Source organism: Uranotaenia lowii, chromosome 3, assembly GCF_029784155.1.
Source record: "Uranotaenia lowii strain MFRU-FL chromosome 3, ASM2978415v1, whole genome shotgun sequence".
In the NCBI taxonomy this organism is placed as follows: domain Eukaryota; kingdom Metazoa; phylum Arthropoda; class Insecta; order Diptera; family Culicidae; genus Uranotaenia; species Uranotaenia lowii.
In genome coordinates this window covers 101254743-101281175 of record NC_073693.1, presented here as the reverse complement: position 1 = coordinate 101281175, position 26433 = coordinate 101254743, and the positions used below count along the sequence as shown (strand labels likewise).

Below are 26433 nucleotides of genomic sequence, written 5' to 3'. Positions count from 1 at the left end.
TCCCCTATCGAAATTTCTACAGGGGAAGTGATGAAAAAGACATTTTTTCTGACAGGTTCGTCTAGCTGACTAATAAGCCTGAATTCATCTCTAAAAGGTGAACAAACAGTGCGGTGGTCAAATCGTGAGCAAAATATTTGGACCGTTCTAGCAGATTTTGAAAAAATTCGTTAATGACAGCAAAACGAGCTCTTAAGCGGGCACATGGCACGTTTTCATCCAGAAACTATTCGTTGACAAGTCTCACTTGGATATTCCGAAATTAAAAAAAAAAAGAATAAAAAAACTGAAAAACTTGGTGTTTGGTACTTGCGAAATTTGATAATCTGTGCAATCTGAAAATCATTCAGTGTTTCATAACGATTGAATCGATGAATGGCTAAATATTCAAAGAAGACTGCCACCAAGTGCGACAATTTTCCCTGCGAAGCACATTAATAGGTTTAATAAATTTGATATTCTGTTTTGGTTCGATCTGGAAAGGTGACATTACGCGAAACCTGTGTTCGTGTGATAAAAATTCAAATATGATTTTTTTGTGCCTAAGAAGGAAAATTGGGTAAATTTGTCGTAACTTCGACCAGATTGAAATTATGAGAGATTTTGAAAGTCAAGCTTTGGGAAACAGAAAATTTAATCTAAAATAGCCTTGATTCGGGGAAAAGGATAGTTTATAATAGAGATACATTATAGATGGCGCTATTTCAAAAACCACTTGTCAGGAAATTTCATCAAATTTCATCCATGCATTCAAAAGTTATTCACAATACAAAATGTTGCATTTTTTTTTCGAATACACTCATTAGGTGAAAAAACAAAAATTGACATTTAGTGGGAAAAAAACCTGAAAAGGCTGCAACATTCAAAAATCCTAAAGTTTAAAAAAATATTAAATAAATTAAACTTCTTTGGAAATAGAAATCAAACTACAAAAATCGTGGAATATTGCTCAGAACAACATTATATTTTTTATTATTTAACAAAAAATAGATAATTTTAAAAACTGATGAACGTCAAATCACGAAAACTAGAAGAGCTGGACAAAATCTAACAAAGGATTCAAATAAAATGAACTATGGATCAATTGATTTCAAAAACCTCACAAACCAGAATTTGAAATCCGATGTTAAGAAATCAAAAATCAGAAATCATAACAAAAATATCGAAAATCTCAGAAATCTAAGAAATCTCAGCAATCCTAGAAATTTCAGAAATTTTAGAAATCTCATAAATCTCATAAATCTCAGAAATCGCAAAATCTCAGATATCTCAGAAATCTCAAGAATCTCAGAAATCTCAGAATTAACTGAAATCTTAGAAATCTCAGAGGTCTCAGAAAATTCAGAAATCTCAAAAATCTCAGACATCTCAGATATCTCAAAAATCTCAGAACTCTCAGAAATCTCAAAAATCTCAGAAATATCAGAAATCTCAGAAATCTCAGAAGTCTCAGAAATCTCAGAAGTCTCAGAAATCAGAATTTCAGAAATCTCAGAAATTTTAGAAATCTCAGATATCTCAGAAATTTCAGAAATCTCAGAAATCTCAGAAATCAAAGATATCTCAGAAATCTCAGGAATGTCAGAAATCTCAGAAATCTCAAAAATCTTAGAAATTTCAAAAATTTCAGAATGTTCAAAAATCGCATAAATCACAGATTTCCCTAAAAATTTCAGAAATTTTAGAAATCTCACATATCTCAGGAATCTCAGAAATCTCAGAAATCTCAGAAATCTCAGAAATCTCAGAAATCTCAGAAATCTCAGAAATCAAAGAAATCTCAGTTATATCAGATATCTCAAAAACTCAGAAATTTAAGAAATCTCAAAACTCTCGGAAATCTCAGGAATCTCAGAAACCTCTGCAGTCTCAGAAATCTTAGAAATCTTAGAAACATCAGAAATCTCAGATATTTCGGAATTCTCTTAATTCTAAGAAATCTAAAAAGTCTCAGAAAGCTCAGAAATCTCAGAAATTTCAGAAATTGCAGAAATCTCAGAAATCTCAGAAATCTCAGGAATCTCAGAAATCTCAGAAATTTCAGAAATCTCAGAAATTTCAGAAATCTTAGGAATCTCAGAAAATTTCAGAAATCTCGGAATTAAAGAAATCTCAGGAATCTCAGAAATCTTAGAAATTTCAGAAATCTCGGAAATCTCAAGAATCTCAGAAATCTCAAAAATCTTGGAGTTCTCAGATATCTAAGAAATCTCAGAAATCTCAGAAAGCCCAGAGATTTCAGAAATCTCACAAAACTCAGAAATCTCAGAAACCTCAGAATTCTTAAATTGAGTTCAAAATCGAAACATCGATAATATGAATAAATTGAGAATATTTTCACTTATTGGATCAAAAAGGTCGAAAAAAATGACTTATAGTTTTTCGTTTTACAGCGATGCCCAATGAATTGATTTTTTAAAATTTTTCCTTAACAACTAAATCAACACAAATTAGTCGAAGCTCCCAAAATGTGAAGAAAAAATAAGCAAAATTTGTATTGATATTTATGAAGTTTTGTTAGTGACACTTTATCTTCCTTATGGCATTCGAGAAGCAAATATGGTTTTCTTTTCTAACAAAAAAATTACCAAAAGCTGGACACCCCAACATCTTTTAATAGAAAAAATAGGTGCTATGAAATCTATTCGATGTTTACTGGAAAAATTTAAAGTATCTTTAAACTTTTGATTAAATCACTGATGAGCATGGAGTGTTAAATTTACAATCAAATCGTAGAAAGAAAAGTAGATAGAAATAGTGCTAGAAAACATTTTTAATTTGTATTTAAAACTGATAATCAAACAGAAAAAACTCTTCCATTATTTATAATTCTAAAAACAACTAAACGACGTTTGTTTAACTGAACCTCATCCAAAAAACACAACACACGTGACCCATCAAACCAAACATGATGGAAAATCAAACATAAAACTGCAACCAAATGTAACTGTATGTAAATGTAAACAAAAAACCAAACCCATCCCAACAGGACATTTCGACCAATACTAGCTGCCCCCAATAAACTTCTCGCTATTTGTTTCGGCAAAGGTAGGGAACATTTCCGGAAAAAAATCCTTTAATTATTCCAGGTTTTAATCTCATAATTTTTCAGTTTCTCTCATACCCGTAGAAATGCTAGGCAGTTTTGCAGGAGCCGAATGAATCGTGTGTTTTTTTTTAATTAAGTTTTAATTTAAGCAAGGCGTTTTTTTCTTCGATGATAGCTTGAGCTAGGCAACTTCTTTAATTTTTTTTTTAAATATGGAATGATTTTTTTACAAATTAAAGTTATCAACAATTTGCACTAATAAAAAACTCAAAGCTTCCACAGATTAACATCAACTAACAGAACTATTTTGAAGGATTAATGAATAATTTTTATGCATTTATTTTTAAATATAATTTATTGTTTCAGTAACGATGATACGCACAGCCACGATACCGTTGCTACCAATACTTTGCCAATGCACAGCTCGAACGATACCCTTGCAGCCTCCGATAAACCCGATTTGACTAAAGACAAATAAGTCTTAGTCCGAAGTGCGAAAAAATCCCTTCCGAAAATGCTTTTTTCCCACATGTATATTTCTACACTCAAGCTTAAATGATGTTTCCACAGCCTACTTTTTAGCCATAAGTTAGATTTTGATTTCATTTTTGCAATTTCAGTTAAGCTCGAAGTATTATTCTTAGAAATTATGTTATAAATATATTATTTTTCTCAAATTTTTGTTTCTTATTTCATTTATTTCTTCGAAAACATTCTTGCATTTGTATTATCATTTCATTATTTTGAAATTTTTACTTCAATAGTTTCGTATATGCATATGTTTCCAAGCAAGTTTAAAATCATCCCCCCTTTCTCAACGATGTTTTGAAATGTTCAATGTTCCACTATTTTAGAGTTTCAGAAAAACTTCGTCATCTCTCAGAATGTTTGAAGAAGACTCACATTAAATTGAGATCATCCCCCCCTTTCTCTTCCAACTTTTCAGTGCGATGGCTCGTTAGTCACTTCTTCAATTATTTTCAGTACAATGAATTGAATAAGACAGCCCTATTAAAATGTTAAAAACTGCTAAATTACAACTCCTTTCCTTTAGATAAATCTTGTTCTAGAAACAAAAACTTAGAATCAGCCCCCTTTCCCTTCAGTGTTGAGAAGTGTTTGATTCTAGAGAGATCATCCCCCCTTTCCCGACCAACTTTTCAGTACAGTGTCTTTACTCACTTTTTAATCGTTATCATTACAATGAAACAAATGAGATAGCCAACTTTCAAGAACTTCCCTAAACAAACACATTCTTCCAACTCAATATGAGGAGGAAAAGTTACATTATCCCAAAGCAGACAGCACGATTTAATTTATGTGCACTGCTCTAAAATAATTTCCAAAATAACCACCATGTATGAGCGCGAAAAGTTCTTTGCCCATTCCAAATTTTGAAATTCTCGTACCGAACCCCGAACATCTTCGGGAAACTCCAAAACAAAACAAACTCACCAACCTTCATTCGCCGCAGGAAAACATTCCAGGCGAAACTTCTTTGACGGAAACTCCCCTAGGGAATTTTGTCTCGCAGCAGAAAATTTCGGTTTGTTTATTCGATTTACCTACTCCAGAGTCCCTTTAAATTACCTCGCAAAGAGACTTTCTTAGGTTGAATTTGAGATTGTTTTCTATTCTATTAAAGTTTTGCTACATTTTCTTTAGGCATTTTTTAAGAAAATATTTTCAAGAAGTTGAGAAACCTTAAATTTTCCTAAAATTTTCAGTTTCCTCTGCTTTGGGGAAAAAAATTATCACCAACCCAGATTATAAATTATCAAGCAAAATATAATTGAAATACTTCCTTCAAAGCTCACCTGCTGTGAGCACCTGCTGAGATTATCTACCAAACCAAACCAAAAACGGTAAGAACTTCTCTTGGCACAAAAAGAGGCAGTGAGAAGTGCAACACCTCATATCTCAGCGTCGTTCTTTATCATCGCTTTCCGGTTCCGTCTGTCTTTCTGGGTGTCCTCCTGCCGAGGCAACAACGCCTGGCTCCTGCTGATGTTGCTGCCAGCCGGGAGTTTATTTCCAGCCAGCTGGAGCACGAAATTGGAAATTGTTCGGTAAATTTTGCTCTGTTACCTTCCTACTTACAGAAAAGTTCAGTGCAAGCCGGAATGTGTAGGCGTTCGGTGAAAGGAAATGGGAACAGGAAAACTACTACACATTCTCCTCGGGAAAGGGCTTCCTGCTGGCTTCGCTCCTGGAAGAGCGTATTCTAGTTGATAAATTTCAGCTTTAGTCTGCTTAAAATAAATGCCATCAAAAGTTTTCCTAATCCCAATAAAATTTGAATGGAGTTTTTCCTTTAATTTTTTTTATTCATCAAAAATTTGTATTTTCATTTCTTTTTTCCTAATTTTTGTTTGTATTTAGATTTTTTTTATTTTTACAAAATCTAAGCTTTCATAAAAAAAATAACTTTCACTAGTTTGTAAATACATCTTTTTTCTTCCCTCAATGCACATTTTTCAATTGTCAAACCGTTTAAAATATCTAAGCAGCAAAAGGAATAAAGCTTGCGTTCCGGTAGGATAAAAAAAATTGCACTGCTCAAAGTGATTAGGAAATAATGGCGCTGTAACAATATATCAATAAACGAACTCATATAAAAATCCAATAAGGCTGCATTTGAAAATGCTTGCAAATGGTAATTTAAACGAAAAAAAATATAGCATAAAAAATCTGAAATAAAATAATCACCCGCTTAGAAATGTAAATGCTCACCTGCCAAAAACAACACTGACTCTTTAATATTTCATGCACGCACATACACATAGTGTCAAAACTAAACTCTTAATAAAAAGGTTTTATTGAATTATTTAGCATAACTAAGATTCTTAAACCTTGCAGATAAACACATCTAGATTAAATAGATCTGATGAGATTCGAGAATTTAAGAAATATTCGAACTTATTAAAAAAAACTATATCTAACATACTCTCTGGAGCCACAAATGTGCTTAAATTTTTGTTGGAAATCTTAAACTGGGAAATCAATAAAAATAAATCAACAAATAATGTGATTTTTCGATAAACTAATAAAAAAGACACCTCTCTGGAGCCACTTCCTTTAAAAAAATATTTTAGTCGGATAGGTTTATTTTTAGAATTCTTGTCAAATATCACTTTCAGAGCCAAATTAAATCAATGGTCGTTGATTTCGGCCTCAAGAAGTCAAAACTATACTCGAATTAAACCAGTTACATTAAATTTTTACACTGAAAGTATAAAGTTAAAAATTGATGATTATAATATTTTAATGGCATTGCGGCGAGATGAATTCTAAGTAGAAATTTAAGACTTTGTGAAACATATAGGTGGATAGATGAAGCGAGTGCGCTTCGTAGAAGAAGTGAGTAGGCGGTGAAGATGTAAGCGAAGGGCAAATTTTTGAAGAAAGCTCAAAGCTGTGCGGTGCGCAGCAAAGGATTTACCAACAGCTTTGAGCTTTCTTCAAAAATTTGCCCTTCGCTTACATCTTCACCGCCTACTCACTTCTTCTACGAAGCGCACTCGCTTCATCTATCCACCTATATGTTTCACAAAGTCTTAAATTTCTACTTAGAATTCATCTCGCCGCAATGCCATTAAAATATTATAATCAACAATTATAACGGCGATAAAAATCTGAAACAAAGTTAAAAATTGTAAAAAAAAAAAATATTTGTTTACTCATTTTTGGACGTCTAAAAAAGAAGGAAAAAATGAGATAAATGGATATAGGTATTTTTGAAAATATTATTGGAAATGCGGCCGTCAAGGAGATGAAATTGTCAGAGAAATTGAAGAAAATGAAAAATTTATTGCACTGTGTTGTTGACTTTTTTTGTGACTTCAGCTTTTTATTGAGTTTTTTCAAAGGCATGGATGCTATATTATTTATTGGAAAAACTTAATGAAGGAGTGAATGAAGTCATTATTATTAGTTTAAAGCAAAGTTCAAATTGCATGATGAAGTGAACTATTTTTGTTTTCGATTAATGACAGAAATACGGAAACTCTATACAAAAAGATTGGGTAAACCATTATAGATTTCTTACCGAAATGTCTCAGCGAAATTCTGATTTCTCAACCAAAACAATATATGAATTCGAAAAATTTCACATATTTCGTCTACCACTTCTAGTTTCGATGATATGACGTGTAATTTTTTTAAATTTATCAGTTTTGGGTAAAATCGATGTTTCATAATTGATAAACCAATAAACCTACATAAAAACGAAAAGCTGATTTACAATCAATTAACTGCTGTTCATTCAACCAAGGACTCAGATATTACCAAGATATTCTTGTATCAGAGATACAACGCTTTCAAAAAATTGAATTCTATAAATAATTAAAAGAAATTCCAAAAAGTAAGATGACAACTTCTTCTCACATTATCAATGAAATTTAAAAAAATTATAGAATATTGGATGTTAAAGATTTTAATTCATTCAACAACTTTTTCGAAGACTGCGAAATATTTTGACTAAAGGTTTAAAAATATCCCAGATTCAATTGTTGTAATTTTTATTTAAATTTTTATTTAAATTCCCATTTTTACAGGTTTGGAAAAAATAACAAAAAGAAAACTTCTATAACTTTTTTTCTCAGCATTAAAAATTTCTCGCTGTCTTTGGGAAAGTTGATCATTGAGTCAATAACTATTTGTATTTTACAGTTTTATCAAAAAAGTACTCAAATTGAACAACTAATTTTTTACCTATTTTAAAAAGTTATCTCAAAATTTAGAGCTGACAAAAAACGTAATTGAATATTTGGATTCAGAACCACTGAATAAGTCAAAATCAGTTCTAAGATTTCTTGAACCTTGAAAAATGTTAATTTTGTTGTATTGTGTTATGCTTGATGCTATTTTTAAAAAATTATAGGTAATTCATGCCAAATATTAAAAAAATTGGGTCATTTTACTTCAACATGAGCAAACCACATTACTGAAGTCATTAAATGTTCATTCTACAGACCCGAATGACCCCGAATGGTTAAAAGGTCTCTAATAAATTATAATAATAATAATAATTAAATGTTCATGATTCAGCCTTAGAAAGCCTATCCCAGAAGTATCTAAATTAAGTAAATAAAATTTATTTAACTAGTGAAAACTTTATAAAATCAAAAATGTAAACTGTAACATTGACAAATCATGCTAAAAGTCTGTGAAATTAGGAAGTTTTCAAGATTTTCAAACCTTGCTCATCATCTCAATGCAATGATTTCATATGGAACTTCAAATAAAAAAAACACCTTTTATAGCAAAAAAAATGGCATCGTCTTGATGGGCGCAGAAAAAAATCGCTATGGTTATGTTCCATCAAACTTTTAAATTGAAGTGATGGCGAAAAAACTATCGCATCGATTCAAACAAATAAGGATTTTACTCAGAAATCGGTTCAAATCTTTTTACGAACCATATAAATATTTTCAAAAATTTTCGTTTTTAATAAATAAAAGGCAAGCAAAAATGTTTCCTTTTAGTAAAAGAAAGAATTCGCTAAAAATATCAAATCAATTATTAAAAGCTTTCAAATATTGAAAAATTATCAAGATCTAAGGATGAACCTATTCAATTTTGGATAGTTTCATCACCTCCAATTTCAATAAAAAATGTTTATGCAAGTACACGAATTCGTTTTTTTTAACCTTTTTCAGTATTGATTTTGTAAAAAAAAAATTGTCATTATAAAATATAACGTGAAGCTCTGCAAACTATTACTATCTAAAATTTATTTTAATGTGTGTGAGTTTTTACTTCGCCTTTGCTAAAATTGTCAAAAAAACCAAAGTTTTTCATTGCGCATGGCAACAACAGTTTCTTCAACGCATGCTTTTGCAAGCTTATTTTTAATAATTTTGGGGCACTGATTCCAAAAATTCACTTAATTTTTTCTATCAACTCTTGATTTCGATAAAACTTTTTTTGATACTGTTCAAAAAGGTAGAAGTTCATGAAATAAATTTCTGTACTTTTTTCACAACACTTAACATTACTATATCTTTTTATTTTTTCCCAAATTTGCAAAAAGACATGATAAAATTGCCATCTTTCGTTTTCCAATTTCTAAAACTTATAGAATTTCATTTTTCAAGCGTTTCATCTCAGAAATATGCTTATATCTCGATTAGATCTTAATCCTTCATTGAATAAAGTATAAACAATGATTTAAAATCAGTCTAAATGTATTGTGAAGTTTATACGAATATCAATTATCAATAATCGATTTTTCTCAAAACTGACCAATTTTTTAAAAAATTCCGCACTTCACATAAACCAGAGGTGATACTAAGACAAAATCTGACAAAAACTTTGAATCCAGGACAACAAAATCTTCCTGCATCAGTTATTAAAACATAGATAAAACATTATTAAACAATTTTTGTTCTAGTACCCCTTGAGCTCTGAGGGTCTCATATATTAAACATAAATTAAATAAGAATGTTTAAAAATATGTTGATCTAATGATCTATACATACGGCAAGAGACACAGGGAAAAAAAAGTTCAAAACATGAAAAATTTACTCAATTAACCTCAAAAAATTATTTATTTCATCATCAGTTTGCCTGCGAGTCTTTTGAAAAATTTACTTAAAAAATATCAAAAGTTTCTTTTTTTAGACATTACATAATTTCAGCAAAAACTTCAAAAAAAAAAGCAATTTTTCAAAAACATTTTTTTTCAAATACCGGGTTGAGGTCCAGTTGTCTTAAGAAGCCCAACATTTGGTAATTATTGAACGAGAAAATTGATTTGGATGTCAACAACATAAAAGTTATAACACAAATGTTAATTTGAAGTAAATTTATTATGATGCAATATCATTTTGATTTGAAGGGTAACAATAAAGCTTTAGAGAACTGACGTCAAAACATTTTTTTTAAGTAAAGAGAAGTCCAAGTCAAAAATGTTAGATAAAAAATATTTAATCCGTTTCGAACGAGTTAACCGAATTTTATTTATGCAGGAATAGAGTAAATTTTAAATTTAAAATCAGCTTTTACTTTAAGATGATTCAATAGTCACAATCTTGAATATTAATTTGAATTCAAATCTTCAATATCTTTCACATGAAGCAGATTTGAAATTTAAACTCATGTTTACAAAAGTAAGTGGATAGTTTCAAATGAAATGAGAACTAAAGAAACTCAAATCTAAATACAATATTTATATAACTGAACCTGTGCAAGGCTTTTCAAAACTTATTCAAGATCATCTTAGCCATATTCTATTTCATAAGTATTGTAAAAACTTAATTAATTCAATGCCAAAATTTATTTTAGTCTTTTTTTTTTAAATTAAGGTTGAAAGAACTGCGTAAGTATTGAGTTGTAGAAAGAAATAAGCAAAATTCAGAATTTATACTTTTAATTCAGTTTAAAAATAAATTCAAAAGTAAACTATTATGGCAAGCTTCGTGTTCTATTGATTTATTCTGAAATTCATAAATTTACAAACACCATAAATTCAGTGTTTGCCACAAATTTCATGAAAAAAAATGAAATAAGAACCAAAAATCCATTTCTATTAATGAGGGATTTTCATTTTAGATTTTAGAAAACTGGCAATGATGAATGAAAATCATAATTAAATGAAAATTATGATTCACGAAATTGAAAAGTTCATTTCGAGTGAGATCTTACTCAATGACGTTTTTCGAAACATATTCAAAGTTAGTTTACAGAAAACTATGTTCAAAAATTAGAATTCCCGGAAAGAAAGAACCATGCCGAGCCCATTTTATAGAATTTACAAATGCTTATAGATAAGGTTGTCAGAATGTTTTCAGCACATATCCGGGCAATTTTAACTATATAAAAACCAGGCAAAATTCACACATTTGATTTCAAAATTGACTACCAAAATCCAAGAAATATCCGGGAAAATTTTGTCAAGATCAAAAATTCAATGACAAATTTTAAATCGTATTCAAGGCTTCCAAAAAACCTTTCATGATTATTTTTATAAAACTTCCTCGAAAAATTTCGTTTAAGAGGCATGAACATAATTTTTTACAACATAACTTGTTTTTTTTTTCGTTTGATTCGCCAAATAAAGTGAATAAATCCGGGCTTTTTTCAATAAAATTTGGGAAACCGGATTGGGCCGAACTGTTTTCAAATTTTGTATTAAATATCCGGGCAATCTGGCAACCTTACTTATAGAGCATCACGGCTCTATTTCAACAATCACCTGAAATGGTATTAAAATGAAAGATACTTGTCTGTTCCAGCATATGAACTGTTTACGAAAGAAAGTGGAAAACTCTTTTTTTTGTAATTAAGCAAGTGTACTAGCTAGAAATGGGAAAATTATGTTGAATTGTTCGTTAAACTCTACTTAAAGCAATAATAAGTAAAAAAAATGTTGAAACAGTTGGATAGAAGCTGGTAATAATGGAATAATCCACCGTTGGACGAATCAATTCTGCACAAATGATGTGCAAAAAAGTTATTTTTCAAAAAGGGGTTAAAATTTTGAAGAATGCAAAGTTTTTGGTGTTTAAAATAACTCAAGTGCTTGAAAACATTAATTTTCTTGAAGGTCTACTAATATTTGCATGGAATAAAGACCAGAAAACTGGAAAAAAAGAGGAAACTGCTGCTCGCTTCTAAAGTTCTAGAAAAGCCAATATTATTTTGAAGGAATTACCAAAACAAGAATGCTCATAATCATCACAATACAGCAGAATATTGAAAAAAAAAAAGATAAATCGAGCTCGAATAACAAATAAAACAATATGCTTTTGAAAAAAATATTATGAATTTTTTTATATTTATTAAAGATCACAATGTTTTAAAAACAGTTGTGAAAAAAATTGTGGCTTCTGAAGAACGATTAAGTTTTGGTTAAATTTACGGCTAAATATGCACTGCATTTTTACATTGACCACAATAAATGGTAATTTTTTTAGAAATACAAAAATTCATCGAGATGTCTCAAACTGCGATATATTGAAAAACACTGGCCTATAATCGATATACGCCTCGAGGAACATTGTACAGAAGGCAACACTCTGGAAAACTCGAGTTATTTTAGTCAAAATGTCACTGAATGGCACAATAAAAGGTGCGTAAAATTTTACAAAATCTGTTGAAAAAAATAAAAAATAAAAATACTTGCCAACACTCTAAAGAGAAAGCGTAAGGCTCTAATTTTTCAGGCATCTGTCAGAATGAACACTTTTTTGCGATATTTCAAACTGAGTTTTAGTTTTTTTTTTCAAAAATTTAACTTGAGCCTTCGAAAACAGGTGTCCACTTTCTTTCGTGAACACTTCCTAGTGTCTAAGTTTTCCTCAAGCACAGTAATTTTCAATAAAATAAATGAGATTAAAACAAGATCCTCATATATGAATCAAAATTTAAATTCAGCAGGCTTATTGAGTTTTTTCGGTGAGTGAAACGATTTTTTTAAATTTACGTAACGTTTCGGGTTACTTTTCTTCACCCATCTAAAAATATTTACTTTTATTAAAAACTTTAAACTATTAAAATTAAATTCGCTGTTCGCTCCTTTCTTCTTTCTTGTAAGTAAGTAAGGAAAGTAAGTAAAGGGTAAGGAGCGAATAGCGAATCAACAAATCGAAGTAGGAAAACTAGCTACCTACAACGGTCTCATAGCAAAACTTACTTACAAGTAAAAGGAAAAAGTAAACAGCGAGTTTAATTTGAATAGTGATAAGGTTTTCATAAAGGTAAATATTTTTAGACGTCTGATGATGGGTGAAGAAAAGTAACCCGAAACGTTATGTAAATTTAAAAAAGTTGTTTCACTCACCGAAAAAACTCAATAATCAATATTTAAGCTTATAAAAAGTACCGGTGATAAACCTTAATTTAAAAAATGATTATAATTCTAGCTTAAGGTTTTCTACTATACAAGTTTTGTAGTACTTGAGCTTTAACGAACAAGAATATCAACAAAAAAATGGCCCCAGAGAGTGGTAGAATTTTTTTTTAATATCTTTTTTAAACAGATTTTAAGCTGATTTTGTGTTAAAGTTTTCCTACTAATTTTTGTTGTACATGAACCCCAACGAACAAGAATATCAAATAACAATATGGCTCCAGAGAGTTTTGAAGTTTTTTTTTAATTTCTTCCTTATAAAAATTTTTGTCCATGCGCTGTTCCATCTCTATAGAAATTATTCAAAATCAATTAAAAAAAACTATAAAAATGTTTAAAGCTTGAATGATAAGATGATTTTTTCAATTTAACCTTTATATTACACTCAAATGATTTTCAAACCGAAAATTTTAAAACAAAAACTATCTTAAACCGATTGGTATGTTCACAAAGACAGGAGCTTCTTTACATCTATTGGGATGGTAGCCTGTGGTTCTTTAAAAAAATGTATTTTAAATTTAGCATCTTAAGAACTTCATTTCTTGGCATACCAGAAGGCTCCATTCTAATTTTCAGTCCTACATTTGGTCAACTTCGCACAAGGTGTGATTTTAGCATCAGAAAAGAAAAAAGAATGATTAATTTTTCTGTGAGGCAAATGAAAAGATTTGTCTCCCAAGGTTCTGAATCTAAATTATATCAGTTTCTTGGGCAACCCTCAACGACATTCTATCTGAACCAAAATAAACACATCGGGTCGGACATCGTCCTGTAGATGGGCAACATCGAGCCCGAAACCGGTCGACAAGAAAGGTAATTTTAAATCCTTTTATGTTAGTAAGAACGTCAAGTGTTGTGTCCTGTAATACGCCGTATATTATATGTGTAGTATAAGTTCTTACGTTGGCACAAAACCACTAAAATGAGAGAAAATAAACACAGTCTGTTTAATTTTACAAAATTTTCAAATTAGTCTTTGATACCATTATGTTAACAGTTAACTACTAACTAAAAATATATTAATCACTGTAAATAAACAAAAGGTTTCACGCAGTTTAAAACACAAGCACAATAAGCACAGAACACTGTCTGTAAAAACCGAAACCTGTCAAAATCACAGGTTTATTTGTGAAATACACCAAAAAAAACATCTACACATATATGAGTGTAAGCTATCTAAGCTGTAAATTGGCTAGATATTGACAAATAGATGTAAGTTAAGCAACCACGAGAGCAAAAAAGAGTTTTCAAAATTTAAAACAATGACTTTACCGTATGACGTATAACAAACAATGAAAGAAACTCTACTTAGCAACCAATGGCAACATATACCAAAAGTACAGTGACAAAACGAAACAACATACAATCAAAGGAAGACAAACCCTCTTTCAGAGAAAATCTTCTTCTCGCTTCCCCCGAACAACAAAAACAAGAACAAAAAACCGACCGGAAACACCACCACAACCACCACCCACTCTTCCCAGTGTTCTCCAACTCCAACACACCCCCTCACCCCGAAACCCTTATAATCTGATAATTATTCACTTATTACATAATCGTAGAGTATGCGAATTTCAGGAGTATGCTAAACTGCGTAAATAATCTGGAGCCGCAGAGTATGAACTCGGGAATTGAACGGGCGGCGCTGATGATATCGGAGGAGAAGACCCAGCACGATTCACGTAAGAGACCCTAAGATATCTCAAATCCTCAAAAGTGATACCACTCAAAGAACCAACAAAAAAAAACAAAACGTGTATCACGAAAGTGTGTGTTGTTTTCTGTGCTCGAAAAAACTTTTGGAGGGACGAAACGAACGAACGAATTGATGTCACTGCTAGCCCCGATGTTTCTCCTTTTAACCTCTGCGTGTGTGTTACTCTTAGCTAGATTTTGTGTGTGATCTTTACTATTCAAACAGTTTTCGGGGTTAGTTGTGACATTTAATTTGAACCCTAGAAAGGGTTGTCCCTCGTTTAACGTTCCTTTGCGTTTGTGTTTGGTGTGTCTTTTTTCACAATTTTCTTCACTTTCCACCTACACTTAAAATTTTTTAAACTTAGACTTCTTTCTGTAACTTACATGTAAAAAAAACCTTTTTCCTATATGTTCTAGTGTAAATAGATTTGAATGTGATTTTATTGAACTTTGTTCAATGTTTATTCAGTTATAATAACTGTTACACTCCTAAAATATTTTTTTCAAAATTGATGTTAGACAGCTAAATTATTGAAACACATTACCCTACATACATATATCACAAAATCAGATGCAAACATGATGACAGATTGTATTGATTATTTGAACCAGTAGATGCTCCATTAAAAATCTCAGATTTAAACGAGACCCTCAAGAGATGGGGTAATCTATGGAAAATTACACCAGAATCGCTTCACCAAATGTTCGAAACTAGAATTTTCGCTACAGTAAAACGCTTGACACTATCGTAGCTTTATATCATAACAAATCATTGTAGTTCAATTATTGTTACCTACTGCACACGCATTATTAATCATTTCACGACATCATTTTCAATAATAATCGCATTATGTATTTATAAATCACTACATAACCAAAATATTCATTTCAGAAGTTCTAAAATTCAATCACGTGCTGAAATGAAACTTTGTTCTAGTCTGTGGGGTGAACCATTACGCATTGAAAAATGGATTTTTTTTCGAATGGTGCTATAAAAAAAATAAAACGGATAATTGAGTTCTCTAAATTTACTATGGACGGTAGTAACATAAACTTACTTGCAAAAAAAAATCGGTGATGCTGCGAGTGGCCTTCCGGAAGTTAACCGGAAAAATCGAAAAGCCGGACAAAGCCATGCGTGTTGGCCTGTTTTTGAGCTTTTTTATCAATTCCGTCCAGTTTAAGCCACAAGTTCTAGGAATAAATCTAAAGCTAATTAATAAATAGCTTTTTTACTGAATATTGTATGCGGAAAGTTGAAAAAAAAACTTTTTTCATATTTGTTATTTTTTTCTTAAATTTCCAAAACAGGTTTTGAGCCTCATACTGGAAAATTGAATATTTTTCAACCATATATGAATACTTTTGTTAAAATTATGTAAGTACGGGCTCCGGAATTCCTGTATGCTATTTGCATGAATATTACAACTTATGTTTTATGGTTAATTATTCTTTAAGTCGAATCAATGCTTGATTTACTCTGTATAAATACTTAAAAATATTCATTTTTGAACCAAACAGCGTTCCACTCAAAGCTATCGTATTCAAAATATAGCAAAAGCGAGCAGCTAATTTTAAGATATGTTTTTGTTGAGATCCAATCCAACGGTATATAATTTACCACGGCGACCAGCAGAGTAAGCTATACTTTTGCTTCCAAAAAAAATAAACAGAGTAAATCGAAATTTTTTTTTATCAACAAATTGTGGGTTTTCTACTTATTTTTTATAAGTTCATGCTATCGAGGATGTTTTTTTATCTAAAAACTTTCAAATAGATTATAATATATCACTTCCGTATAGACATTTATACATTTTTGAAGATATAGATGCCTTTTGTAATTGTTTGGAGCTAAGATTAAAATTCCTATTTTTTTTTTATTTTTGTGTCGTTCAAGTTTGTTCCTGGAAAGGTGTATAAAAGGTCCTAGAAAATATCTAGTTACACAAGCAAAATCCACTCTGCAAACTGCATAATACCTAAATAGCTAAACTGAACTGCGATTTTTATTTTGACTTCCAACTAGATGCAATGAGAAATTTGAAAGCGTTTTGGCTTTCTCAACCAAAAATATATTTTTGAATATTTGAATATTGAAGTACCAGATTAGATTTTCTTAAATTAAATAGGTACCTAAATTTTGAAAGGGCATTTACTTCCACAAAAGGCAGTTACCAAACTGAAGATAGAAGGCACTGGACAATTGTGTCAATATAAGGAAATTAATATAATACGAAGAATTTATTTGATGTCACAAATATAACTGATGTAGGTAAGAGGTTTTTTTTGTAAGATATTAATTTGGACAATATTAACAGATTGCCAAAAAAGCGATGTGTGTATGAAAAAGATCCACATTAAGGGCAACATGTGTAAGATATTGTTAAAGAGCTACCAGGAAATCAAAGATATTTGTTAAATAGGGTTGATTGCCTTACTTTGGACCCTCTGGTGGTGGTTTTTATATAATCATATTTTTCTCATGAATGGACGGGAAATTTATATCTTTCAGGAAATTTATTTAAAGTTCATAATCTTTCCTGAAAGTTTCAATGAAATTTTTCAACATAGGTTTCGCCGTTATTGAAATATTTGCAAAAATATGTATGATCAAAATTTCCATCCTTGAACCTACTGTTCCTATTTTTCTACTGAACTGGTGACTATCATTGGTCCAAGAAACAAAACTTCTATGAAAAGTATGTTTTGGTTTTGGTGGTTTCTGTTAAAGTTTTGGTGATGTCAAGTCAAAAAATGGAACATCAAAGTCAAATGATTCCTTTATTTGAACCCTTTGTGAATTTTCCGAAATTTCCATTGATTTTCATGAATTTTAGAAAAAAAATAGGTAGTATAGCTCATATTCTTCACAGTGAAAGTATTTTATTTAAACTTTGGCTTGGACAGTTAAAAATCGGGATTTTTCCTTAAACACTCTAATTTCTTAATACGGGCTCCACCAATAAAGCTGTCTGATTTACCACTGATAAAGAGGTAAATTTTTATAAAACGTTGAATATTTTATCAGAAAGACTTTTTATGGCAAAAAAACGGTATGGTTGGATTCAGGAAGAATAAGAGTTTATTGTGTGCATAGGAATATCTTTATTCTATGCCAGTAAAATGAGCTATTTACAATTTTCGGCAATTTAAGACTAAAGTAGGCTCTAGGTCCAAAGTAGGAGGACTCACCCTAATAGATCATTTTCCAAACTAGCGAATCTAAACTAAAGAAAATAAATATGGAAGAATACAGTTTGTGAAAATGCTTGTATGGCAATATGCACTATTGGCATATCCTCTCTGAAAGAAAAAAGGTTAAAAAGCAAGAATCCAAAACCGATTCAGATTCAAAACATTGGCTTCCACAATTTCGATTTGAAAACAATTCTGAACTCTAAATATTATAATTGACCTTGGCCCATTTCCTCCCCCTCCCAGATACAACCTCATAGATTTTCAATAGACAGAAATATGTTATATGATTTTAATCGCCTTAATTTTTTATGACTATAATTTTAATGGCACGTGCGGCGGAATGAAAACTAGAGAATATATTTTTTAGAAATTTGAAAGAAAGGTGGACAGACAGGCATTAGTGCGTCAATAGGAGAAAGCTTGATAGGTGTTGAAATTTTAGGCTTTAGCTAGTGCAGAGCAAAGGCGGGAGCAATTCGTGGGAGCTTTTCATCAACATGCCCTCTAGCCTTAAATTTCAACACCTATTAAGCTTTCTCCTATTTGCGCACTAATGCCTGTCTATCCACCTTTCTTTCAAATTTCTATAAAATAAATTATCTAGTTTTCATTCCGCCTCACATGCCATTAAAATTATAGTCATAGACAGAAATATGGGATAAACGTATTTGGGAAGTACTGGATAAGTCGCCTCGTGCGACATCGATCAGTATCCCAGTGGCTGTATTTTTTATGCCGCTGCCACACATCCGAGGGAAATACTGCCAACCTTAAGATAAACCATAAAATTTTATCACTGGAAATAAGATTTCTAAATTTCTATGACAATGAAACAGTTTTCGTATAAGGTACGTCTATAAAATGGCTATTAAAACAATACTGTGCACTATTTTTGCAAACTTTTGATGCAGAATGTCAAATTTACTTGCAATCTACCCAATAACTGTACAAAAGATACAATTCCGACAATAACGAATGTTTACAGCGAATATTTGTAAATTTTCTATTTTTCACTACGATGTCGAGTTGACATGCATCTTTTTCAATTGGAAATTTTTCTTAACTAGCTTGACGACAAATTCTACAATGAAACAATCCTTACATTCGAAATAACAAGTTAAAAGAAAGGGCGGTAAAAAATGAAAAAAAGAGATTATTTATAAAATTTTGTTTTAAAACCCTACCTAGGGTAAGTGGGGACGGCTTTATCAGACTTGCTATTATACATTTTTTTTTCAATTTTCTTCCCGTCATCCAATACAATTTAGCAATATTTAGTATTCGGAGTTGGTTAAGTGTTTGGTGTTCTGGAATAAGAATTTATCTTCGATTAAATCGGTTCTAATAGTGTGTTGCAACATAAATAACCCACAAAATTCATTGGATGATTCCTTACTAGAAATGCCACGCACTTTATCAAAATTTTGGACTTTTTGAGCAATAAAGTAACGTATTCAACCAAGAAAGCACAAGTTTGTTGAAAACTTCCTGAACTTTTGCAAACACTGATACTAGTGTGGTAACGCAAATTGCGAAATGTTAAACTTAAATGTTGGAAAATGGTTCATCTTTTATTTTATTATAATCTTATTAGAAAAAAATATAACCAAAACCTTAATAATACAGGGGCATTTCAATTTATTTTTTTAGCAAACACCAGTCAAATAATTTCTACATTTGGAAATGGTTTCTGGATCTTTTTTATTATATTCATGTTAAGTTCAGGGTGTTAAGGGTTAATTAATTTTGTTCTGTTTGTTAATTATTTGTTAAATTCATCGTCAGTTTCAGACAGTTACCAAAGCTATATTGTAGGTTTTTTTTTCTGAATATAATAAATATTGCATATAAACCACGGGTAAGGCATTTTTTCACCAAAGAATTAGTTCAGAAAAATATTCTTTGGAAATTAACTCAAAACCAAGGATAATAAGTATTTAGATTGCTAATAGGTCTGTCAAATCGGTATTTTGTGAGATTTCTTAATAAATAGGGTCTCAAAAATTGTATTAGTCACAATCTACATGGCTTTTGGCCATTTTTCAAAGGCTTTTTTTTAAATTGTATAGTTTATCTCCTCGCTAAATCCTCATACGTCTCAGAAATTTTTACTCGTAACAGTCACTGGAGTGTCAAAATGACACTCCTGACTAAAACCGCTATATCTCTCTTATTTCTCAATCTATTTACTCCAAATCTGGAGCAAAGCTGAATTTAAGTGATAGAAAATTTGAGAAATTGTGAATTGATAAAAATATTCGAAAAACAGCCTTAATTTCAAAATTCGACAAAAGGTATGTGGTTGGTATTTTGAAAATCTAAATATGCGAAAATGTGCCAAATTTCGTCAACTTTCCAATCTTCTTACAAAATTTATCTGGTGTTACTTAAACACCACTATTTTACATTTTTGTGCTCATGATCTTAAAAATTTCAAAAAAAAATTATCCTTGTGTCCGTGCAACGTATAGCTTCTAACTGCAGCTTTCTTGGTCACAAAGTGAATTTTTTTTTTCAACATTCCGTAGCAGAATATTGTCTGAAAGACATATTTAAATTACATTACGAGGTTTCCAGGTTGTAAAAAACTTGTTTGTCTAGTATGATAAGAAGTTACGGTCTTGGACGAAAAAAAACCCTTTAGACTTTTAGAGGATTAAAAAAAATTTAAATTTACTCTAGGATACATTGCTTGAAAATTCTGCGAAAAGTCATGGATGAGTTCTGACACAAAACGAAGGTTTTTAGACCTCAGGGTTTGAAAAATTTAAAATTGACCTAAAATCGACTCAGTCCAGTATAACAATAGCACGAGTGATTCTTATTTGCATTATGAATTCTTCGTGTTAATGCACCAAAACTGAGTATGTATGCACTCCACTTCACCTTTATTAATTAAATGAATTCTGAATTAATGGCCCAGCTACAAGCTCAAAACACAGTTCAAATAAAACCAAAATTCCCAATAGATTTGCAAATTCGCTGAATTTTCCAAGAGATGAAACCGAACAAACTGACCGCAACAAATTTCACTATTCCCATGCACGAAAAACATTTCTCCAGAAGATCACTCCGCAGTAATTGCCGGGATGCTCTCCAGTTTTGGACCAATCCATCTACAATTCCGACTAGAGTAGGTAGTGTGGGCGTTTAGTATTCCAAGCACACTCTTGAAACGGAAAATGCAAGAAGATGCTCTAGCAGAACAATAAAAGTTTTGTGGCGGCTGCTATGGGAAAATGCTGGAAAAAGACCTCCGGGAGATATGTAGTTTTGAAAAAAAAATTGGAGGAAAAACAACAACAAAGGTTCCTACCTACTATTGAAAAATGTATGGCTGGCACGTGCTGCGGAACAACGAATCCTAGTCTCGTCTGATGTTTGCGTACGTTTGCGGGGGAGGATGCATTTTCTTTGCAAATGTAAACAAATGGTATGCGATGCACGGCGACTACGAGCTTCGATTCCATTCCGAGTCTGACGCCACACAAAGTTGGGGTCTAATGTTTGAACTTTGCATTTCGAGGAGATGTGCTGTGTTTTACTTCAGCTTCGTTCGTGTTTCGTGTATCATCATGGGCCCCGGAATTGAAGAATATGCTGATGGCTCTTTTTTTTGTCCGGATGCAAATCGAGACTGGTAAATGGTACCCGTACGATGAGCTATTTAATGCGAAAAATGGTTCCAATTAAAATGAATTTTGATGCATTGGTTACCCGAATATGCTTGTTTGTTTTCTGAAAATTAGACATGATTTTCGCTGCTAAGAAATCCTCTTTAACGGATTATTTCACGATTTCAGTAAAATATTATCCTCTTGGCTATAACAGGTATCAATAACACGACAGATGATAACATGGCCCTTATTTTCAATTACATGGAATAAAGACTAATATCCCAAGTCAGATAACGTTAGAACGTCAATAACGATACAGTTAAATGTTGCTCTGAAGACCAGGAAACAAGTCAATCGTAGACATTTCCGTTCCTTCGTTGGGTCAAACATCTCTGCCAGAAATTATCTAGCTGGTTCCATGGGTGAGTCATAACTCACCGAGACCGTGAGGAAAGGTTGCAACCCTAAAGCCTAAGATTTCTTCCAAAAGCCTCATTTGGGAGGAACTCCTGGCGTCATAATCATTTTTTTCGCAAAGCGTTAGGTAGACCAGAGCGCGGTTTCTGGTCAGTTTTCCGAGGATGGTCTTCGTTTGATGAGAAACCGGGAATGTGTAATAAGCGTTAAATTTAATGATAACAATAATGGTGGACGGGGAAAAAGTGATAGGCCTTTGTTGACCTTGGGTGGCATTTGGTGGGGGACGGTCTTAGAATCTATTTGACCAGCCGAAAATGGAGAACTACCAGAGGGGATTAAATCTTAATGTCAGCTATAACTGACTGACTTTAGCTATCGTTATGGTCAAACAACTGTTCCGAGTATGATACGAGCTGGTTCATTAGACTGAGTCGATTTGGGGTCATTTTTGAATTTATAACCCTGGGTTCTAAAAAGCTTCGTTTTGGTTCAAAACTTAACCATTTTTTTCTGCAGAATTTTTAAGTAACGTTTACATGACTAAATTTTAACTTTTAGGTTTGAATGGTAAAATTCAATAATTGGTTCATCATCTTTTTATTATTTCCTTTGTGAAATCAACCCTAATAACGGGTATCGTGTCGATTTATAAGATCTCTAAAGGACGAATGACTAGAATGGTAAAAATCCTTCTAAAACAAACATACAAAAAGATCTCTAAAGGAAATTTTGAACAATTTTGTTGAAGACCGTTCTTATCAGCTAAAAAAAATATTAGCTCTGTTGAACAGGGGTTTGCCTTTTGGGATTGAAAAACAATGAATTCAACTGACATCACTGCTGGGGCCTAACGAGGTATTGTATGACTCCTTTACAAGTAATACTTCGCTAAGCACTAGCAGTGATGTCAGTTGAATTGATTATTTTATTATCCAGTATACCCCTAAATATTCAACAGCTAATAACTTTTTTTTTGCCTGATATGAAGTAACGGTCTTCCACACAATTGTTCAGCGCAAAATTTCCTTTAGAGAATTTATAAGTTGGCTTGAAAACCAAGAATAAAAAATGAAGTCGTTTTTCATAACAAAAAATAACAATTTTCGCATACAAACCGAAAAGTTAAAATTTAGTATTTAAATATTCTGCAAAAAATCATAGATGAGTTTTGAACCAACAAGAAACTTTTCAAACACCATGCTTGGAGAAATTCGAAATGACTTCAAATTGACTCAGTTTACTGGTTTATTCTAGTTAATTTTAATAAAACTGGTGGTGAAATAAAAATTTCAAAGTTAAGAGCCTGATAGGAACAGATGAGAAATTCACCGCACATACTCGACCATTTGTTGCATCCCAACTTATGACGATTTTTTTTGTAGATGCTGATTTATCAGTCGACACCTTTGGTTTGGTTAATAGAGTGATTTGTAAGATGTTGGTTGAGAACTTAATAAATCGAATGATAAATATCTTCATTAGACTGAGTCAATTTGGGTTTATTTTGAATTTTTTAAATCCTGGGGTCTAAAAACCTTCGTCTTGGTTAAAAACTGATCCATGATTTTTTGCAGCATTTTTAAGTAACGTTTGAATGAATGAATTTGAACTTTTATGTTTATATGGGAAAATTGAATATTTTGTACTGAAAAATTAACGTAATTTTTGTATCTTCCGTAGAACCGAGCCTAGTCATGGTTTTTGTGCCAATTTTTAAATTCTTCAAATGAAATTTCCCGCTGAACAACTTTGTGGAAGACCGTAACTTCATATCTTATTAGGCAAAAAAGTAATTAAATAGCTGTATAACAGGGGTATGTCTTTTGGCATGGATAAACAATCAATTCAACTAGCATTACTGGTGGTGCCTCGCGAAATATTGCTTAAAAAGTAGTCATCCGAAACCTCGCTAGGCACCCAGCAGTGATGTCAATTGAATTTATCGTTTATCAATGCCCCCATTCAACACCTAAATAATTTTGTCCAATAAGACTTGAAGTTATAATCTTCGACAAAGTTGTTCATCGTTAAAATTCTTTTGATTTTTTTTTTAAATTGGCACAAAAATCATGAGCCAGTTCGGTTCAACAGAAGATACAAAAAAAATGTTGATTTTCCAGTACAAATTTTCCCATACAAACCTTAAAGTTAAAATTTACTCATGTAAACGTTACTTAAAAATTCTGCAAAAAATCATGGAAATCATGGACACGCATCATTATTTTGTCTGTAAGATTGCGTGACACGCATCATTATTTTGTCTGTAAGAGTGTGTAAGACAAGTTTTGCTGAACCACTGCTTGTGGTTCTAGAAATTCAGGAATGATTTTACGTTTATAATTTTCATATGTTTGTGAAATCTCACAGCGTGATTTGTTGCACCTCACTAGAATGTAGATTAAATTTGCTTTCCAATGAATATACTTTTGATTGGTCCAAACAAAGTAAAAGCACTGAAAATCCGGGTACAACCTGACGATGGACCACAAAAAGAGATGAAATTTCAATTTGTAAAAAAATTGCGCAATGTAGTGAACTTTGAAAAATTTCAGTAATATCTATTTTTGTTGCATCAAAAATCTAAAGACAGCAAAATGTTAGAATTTCAAAAAAGTTTGTAGTCATATTTTTTAAAACACTCTACCATCGCTCAAACAGTATTTACTAGCAATCGAATGAAAAGTAGGTTTTTTAGACCACTTCTTTTAACTTTTTGTGACCGTTTCATTAAAAAAAATTTAAAAAAATATTTCTTGTCTTTATGATGTAGGCATTAACTTCAGCTTTCATATGCATAAGGCAAATATTTTTTTGGACGTGTAACATATGAACTACAGCAGTTTTCGTGAGGCATGTTTTTTCGGATTTTTTTTCTGTCATGCTGAATAACGAGAAAACTTGTAACTTAACTGTATATAATGTTCTAAACATATTTTACTGACATTACAAGGTTTCCTTTGATGTAAGTTTTGTTTAAATCGGTTTAACACGCCAAAAGTAATAACGATTTGAGCTTGTGGTGTCAAATTGACACTCCTAGTGCTGATTAGGGTAATGAAATCTAATGCGGATGAGGGTTAAGAAGTGTAACTAAACAAGCAAAGAGTTTGAGACGAACTATTTCTTCAAAATTAATTCAGGGAATACTTATGTTATATTTACATCAACAAGTTGAAGGCCATATAACAGGTGTTTACCACTAACGATAATCATCAGAATTATTAAAACAAAATTCACAAAAATTCAACTTAATTACTAAAAATTTACTAAAATTCGTTTGTGTCATTACAAATCTTATGCTGATTCAAAATTGTCTTCAAAAAAAAAAATTTACACTCAATTTTGTGTTTTGTATTTCTTGTTTCTTCACATGCCCATCATCACGTTCAAAAAGGTTTTGATAAATTACACAAGACCACAATGTTGAAGATCTTCCGAGGTGCAAACAATTTAAAGCTTATATAGACTACTTTGGGTGCCCTGACTCTAAATATGCAATTTTTCTATCAGCTTTTGTTATTGAAATAAATTTTCAAAATACGTTTAAAACGAACACACACATATAGGATCTCAGTGAAACTTCATGTTTCTTTGAAGAAATCTTAATTCTGCTTAAGACTAAAGTGTACATCTTTCAATGACATGATGGCTAGCATCTTACTAATGCTAACATCACCAGCCAACAGAAAGAGTACTATGTATGCCGTGACCAAGAATCGATCACATAACCTCTGGCTTAGAAGACTTAAACGCTATCCTCTAAGCCACGGTCGGCGGCTTTATGAATCGACCAAAATTTTAAATGTGAAATCGAGCCCTGAATCCAAAAATGAAATTTAAAAAAAATTCAGTAGAACAGTTTTTGAGTTATGCGCTAAATATGAAATTTTGAAAAATAAAAAAGTACTTGATCTTATCTCGGACTGCGTAACATTAATTTGAAATCTTTTTTTTGCATATTAGAGGTGAACAAATTTGCTATCACCTGAACTTCAATTTTACGTATGATGAAGAATATTGTTTATATTAGTGACTTTATGATAGAAAAAAATATTAAAAACGTATTTTTTTTAGAGAAAACATTGTTTCAGCGATAGTTTTAGACTTGATGTTAACATTTTAAACATCTGATTTTCTATAGGTCTTGAATTTCAATTCAAAACGAAGATTTGAAGTGGTTATTTATCAAAATCAGTAGAAAATTGAAGAAGTTATGGTTACTTTACCATAACAGTAATTTTCGCATTTTTTTTAATAATTTAACGAATCTCAGTGTACTAATCATAGTATTGGAAGAACTCAACATGGTAAATCTCACTCGCTCCAAGTCAAAACTGATACTTAGCTTATCCGTATGTCACATGCCAAATTTTAGATAGATCTGACCATGGGAAGGGGTTCCTGGAGCTTCAAACGTGAATAGAATTAAGATATTTTGCTCAGGAGGAACAGATTATACTAGTTTTTCACAAATAACTTCTTTCTTCACAAACCGATCGGATTGATGGCATTAATGGTCGGAGTTGAGTGTCGTAGAATTTTCATCGCTCTGATTTTTTAAAAAGTTTTCCGAAATTAAATGGTTTTAAATAGTTATT

At 31.5% G+C, this 26433-nt stretch overlaps 1 protein-coding gene across 16 annotated transcripts in view; it reads left to right on the top strand.

Moving 5' to 3' along the window:
• LOC129757026 (glucose transporter type 1) overlaps positions 1 to 26433 on the top strand; it is an 875183-nt gene that overhangs the window by 804650 nt on the left and 44100 nt on the right. For 12 of the 16 annotated variants that reach the window (XM_055754112.1, XM_055754111.1, XM_055754125.1 and 9 more), the window contains one exon: positions 14481 to 14584. The exons of 1 other annotated variant lie outside the window; for it this stretch is intronic. In XM_055754112.1, coding sequence (XP_055610087.1) covers positions 14481 to 14584 — 104 coding nt within the window. Of the gene's footprint in view, positions 1 to 3415; positions 3727 to 14464; positions 14585 to 26433 lie in introns of those variants that run through there. 3 more of the 16 variants (XR_008739590.1, XR_008739591.1, XM_055754124.1) reach the window with 2 other exon arrangements.